The sequence below is a fragment of the Pinus tabuliformis genome, chromosome 1_1 (assembly GCF_031772625.1).
Source record: "Pinus tabuliformis cultivar Carrire ecotype Pingquan chromosome 1_1, CPIR1, whole genome shotgun sequence".
Lineage (NCBI taxonomy): Eukaryota > Viridiplantae > Streptophyta > Pinopsida > Pinales > Pinaceae > Pinus > Pinus tabuliformis.
The window spans coordinates 989,934,983-989,940,241 of record NC_142297.1 but is presented as its reverse complement, the minus strand read 5'-3'; the positions used below and the strand labels follow the sequence as shown (position 1 = coordinate 989,940,241).

At 31.8% G+C, this 5,259-nt stretch overlaps 1 protein-coding gene across 1 annotated transcript; it reads left to right on the top strand.

The window, feature by feature from the left end:
* Window positions 1-299: 299 nt before the first annotated feature.
* On the top strand, window positions 300-857 carry LOC149217861 (uncharacterized). The gene has a single exon (XM_089390388.1). It carries the CDS (start codon window positions 300-302, stop codon window positions 855-857), a length of 558 nt encoding a protein of 185 aa, XP_089246514.1.
* Window positions 858-5,259: the final 4,402 nt, after the last annotated feature.

Here is a 5,259-nt window from a genome sequence, read left to right as displayed (position 1 = left end):
CAGCCTCCATATGGCATGAGCTGCTTGTCTCCTGGAAGTATAAATTCGCTTTCCCCTCCTCAGTCCCGGATCTATTTGCAGGCTGGATGGCCAAATATCCAGGCTCATCTCCAAAAAATAAAACAATCAGGTCAACATGGAGTGCTCTGCCTAAATTCATTAGTTCGCAAGTCTGGATGGAAAGGAACCAAAGGATTTTTTGAAATAAGGAACAAGAATTCAGAATAGTGGCCAACTCAGTTAAATATCAGCCAGTTGAGTGGTTGGAAGACAAAAATTTAAGCCAGCAGGACATAGAGATGGGAACTGCTCTCAATTTCAAATTTCCAAAAGAGAATAGCTCTCCTCCTCCTTGCAAAGAATGGCAAGTCAGGAAAAATGAAGCTAATTTTAAAATCTGGATGTCCAATCAAACTATTCCATCCCTCTTCTTCAATGGGGCTGCCAAAGGGAATCCAGGTACTACTGGAGCAGGAGGTCTCATCATAAATCCAAATGAAATAGCTGTGCACAGATTTGCTTGGGGATTAGGCCACTCCTCAATTATTCAGGCTGATGCAATGGCCCTGTTCCAAGGAATCAAATTCCTCAAAGAGCTGGGCTACAAGGAGGCAAATGTCTTCGAAGACTCCCAGGTGATCATCCAAGAAATGGCAACCAACTCCAATCCAACGGACCTGCAGCTTGCAAGGATAATTTCAAGGATCAAAGACATGGAAAAGTCCCTGAATCTGAAATACTTCCATGTTTTGAGAACAAATAACAAAGAAGCAGATAACGAGGCAAACAAGGCAGTCCATTTAGATGCCGGTTCTTTTCTCAGAGACAATGTAATCCTTTGGGATCCAATCCCTTAAAGTGCCATGTTCTTTTGCTTCCTTCTGCATTAGTTTGTTTGTAGCTTTCAGCTCGGGAAATTAGCAACAGAACTATAGTATATTAACTGTAAAAAGAGGAACCTACTAAGATTAGGCGATATATTCCTCTGGCTGAAAAGTCACGCAGAACTCTACCTCTTCTTTTGTAATCGAATTTGTGGCTTTTTGCCACTCAGTTAATGAAGTCCCATAATCGTTTTTGTAAAAAAAAAAAACATATTTGATAATAATATTATTATTAACATCATTAATACAATATTAATAATTTTTAGAAAAATAATGTCATTAAATTTTTTAAAAATTATTGCTATTTAATTTTATTAACATAGTAACCTTAAAATTATTAATAACATTTAAATTATAGCATTAATATTAACAACATTTTATTAATAATATTAATGTTACTACTAATATTAACATTGTGAATATAAAAGTATTAATATTAATATTTGTAAATTATACTAATAATATTTAATTTATAATTATCAATAACATATTTATTAACACAAATTAAATTCTTAAAGTTCTATCGACTCTAACAATATAAATAATAATATTAATGATAGTATGATTGATATTAACATAAACTTTGTTAATATAAATAGTATTGAGATTAATATTAATAAGAAAAAAAAGAAAGAGATTTTCATTATAATTATTCTAATAAAACATTTTAAAACAAACTCAACCATGGTTGTACATGGTCAAACATTTCCAACATAATTAGTCATATGTACTCATTGTCACTCATGCTCAACGATATACAACCTTAGTTAGCCATATTAAACCATTGTTCACCTTGGTCAACCATAGTACCCCGTGGTCACCCTTGGTGAAGCATGGTCATCCATCTTAACATAGAAAAATCCTTGCTCTACCCATTCCTAATGGCCAAATAGGGTCAACCAAGGTTGGAGTGACTGAACATGGTCAACAAATTTCTATGACTTAATGTGTTCAACTATTGTAAAAAATGGAAACCATAATCTATGATAGAAAAGTATGGTCAATCATGGCCAAATATGTAAAATGATGGTCAACAGTAGTAATAAAATCATTAATCATAGTCATTCATATTCAATACATAGTCGTCAATGTTTAAACATGGACAATTGTACTCGAACACATTTAAGGATATTGAAACAATTATTATTCAATCCATGTCCAACCATGATTAAGTCAATTCTCATCCATAGTCAAAGTTTAATAGTATTAATATTAATATGTTTTAAAACACATTTCTCAACTTATAGTTATCATATTTGAAAATAGCTAACCTTGTTCACTCAAAGTCACATTCCATCAATTTAACTCAACTATATTGAATTATTTTCAAGCATGCTTGAACAAAGTCAATCATTGTTGACCTTAGTCAACTTTGATCATCCTTGGTTAGTCACAAACAAGATTTAAAAGTACTTAATAATAACAATGTTAATATTAATAATGTCGAATAATAATAATAATAATAATATTATCACATCAGAATCATATGCAAATATGACCAACATCATAATGTTACAACCATTCTTGCAATGTCACAACCATTATCGCAATATTACATTACAATTCAATTCATCCAACGTAGCAATGTGATGTTACAAAATGTGGTCATCGAGATTTTATAATGTAGTTCATTATGTTTGACTATGTTTTGAAAATCAACAGTCTTCAACTTTATTCAAACATAATCAACCATGGTCAATTCCGATGAATCATGGTTAAATATGGTTAACTAAGGTCAACCATAATCAACCATGGTCAACGATCTTCAAACATGCTTAATGAAAGTCAACCAAAGTCAAGCATGATCAACCATGTTCAATACCATAGTCAACATTGTCAACCATGGTAAACCATCATTAACCATGGTGATAATGGTTAATAAATGTCTTTATGGTCAACGATGATCAACCATAGTTAATATATCCATGGTCAAGAACTCTCAACCATGATCACCGACAACTAACCATAGTTGACCATGATCAACCACAGTCAACCACGACCAACCATGGTCAACCAGGGTCAACCACAATCAACCATGTTCAACCTTGGTTGAATTTTTGAAACCATGGTGAACGATGATCAAAGTCCTTTGAGATGAATCTAGTATGGTTGAATATGATCGACCATGGTCAACTATGATGAAACATAGTTAACCATATTCAATAATGGCTAGATATAGTCAACAATGGTCAACCAATGTCAACCATTATCAACCATTTTCAACCATCACTGATCAAGGTTATAATGGTCAACCATCATCGATCAAAGTTATAATGGGTACATCCATGTATTTATGGTCAATCATGATCATTCATGGTCAAGCATAGTCCACCATGGTTGACTATGGTTAACAATGTTCAATGTCTCTATGGTCAACCCTGAGCAACAATGTTCAACTAAGTCAACCGTGATCAATCTTCATTGAATTTTATATACCAAGATGAAATTTGATGACTAATGTTTCTCGGGCTGAATTTAGCTAACCATGATGAACCATGGTCAACCATGATAAATCATTGTTGAATAGGGTTGACCATGTTCAGTTGTGATGAACGATGCTTAACCATATTCAATAATGGTTGGATATAGCCAACCATGGTCAAACAATTTCAACCATCATCAACCATGGTCAACCATCACCGAGAAATGTCATGATGGTCAATCAATGTTCTATGGTCAACCATAGTACACCATGTTTAAATATGGTCAACAATGTTCAAAGTCTCTATGGTCAACCATGAGCAACCATTGTCAACTAGTATCAACTATGGTTGACCATGGTTAGCCATGACCAATCATGGTATACCATCATCAAGGTCTCTATGGTGATCAATGATGAACCATAATCTACATGGTCATATTTGGTTAACCAAAGTTAACCGAAAATATTTCACCTTATACGAAGATTGAATATCATAAACCATGGTTTCATATGGTCAACTATGGCCAACTATGGTCAAATAATATCAACCATGATCAACCATGATCAACCATAACAATAGCTGAATATGTTTCCTTATGTTCAACTATGTTTGACTATGTTTGAAAATAAATAGTCTTCAATTTCATTCAAACATAATCACCTATTAATCTTATTGATTAATATTAATAGTTAAGCATGCTATGTCATAATGGTACAAAAATCTATCCAACTTGGAAATGTGAAAAAAATTGTCATGATGTTATATTGCATTGTGATTTATCCAAAATCACAATCCGACATTATAAAAGTATTTTACCACATTAAAATATGTAGTTTACTATGTTGACTATATTTGACTATGTTTGAAAACCAACCCTCTTCATGTTTAGTCAAGCATAATCACTTATTAATATTATTAATTATTATTCATGGTCAAATATAGTGAACCATACTAGTCAAACATAGTTAAAAGGGACCAATATTATAAACTCAAGGGCCTAATAAACTGAAGGGATTATTAATATTATAAAAGAAAGGTATTAATAAACCCTTGGTATTAAAACTATAAAACCAAAAGATTATTATTTCTATAAGGCCAAGAGATTAGTATTATAAACCCAAGGGTTTAATATTGGAAACCCTTAGGATTAACATTATAAACTGAGGGAATTAATAAACCTAGGGTATTAATATTATAAACCAAAGGTATTAATAAACCCAAGGGATCAATAAATCCATGAGATTAATATTAAAAACCTAAGGATTAATAACCCCAAGAGATTAATTTTATAAACACTTGGTATTAATATTATTAACTGAAATTATTAATAATATAAAGTCAATGGATTATTAATATAATAAAGCTAATGTATTAATAAATCAAAGGGACTAATATTAAAAACCCAAAGGCTTAACATACTCAAATATTAAACGATATTTAACTAATGTAAACCATACTAAACCATTGATAGAATATGCTTAAGCATAATGGTCAACCATTATCAATCATGGTCAACCATGATCAACCATGGTTAACCATGATCAAATATGGTTGAATAAGGTAAATAATGGTTGAATATGGTCAAAGATGCTTAACCATGACCAAACATGGTTCAATTTTGTTAGTCATGATCAACCATGATGAAGGTCTATTTGGTTGAATTTGGTCAATAGTAAACCATCACATTGAATGTGGTCCAACGTCTCATTCAATATGATTGAATGTTGCATTAAGTGTGATGCATCATCACATTATGACAAACATTGTCTCAATGGGGCGATCAATCTGCCATTGATTGTCACAATGTTACATTAAATTGGAATTTATTCAACGTCCAAATGTAATTTTACGAAATTGGGGTTTAATATTAGGATTTGTAATATTATGGTTTATAATATTAGGGTTTATAATATTTTGTTTAATATTAGGGTTTATAATAATGTGTTTAGTAT

What these genes read in the sequence shown, in the direction of transcription:
- LOC149217861 (XM_089390388.1), top strand. Translation starts at nt 300, where the DNA reads ATGGGAACTGCTCTCAATTTCAAATTTCCAAAAGAGAATAGCTCTCCT.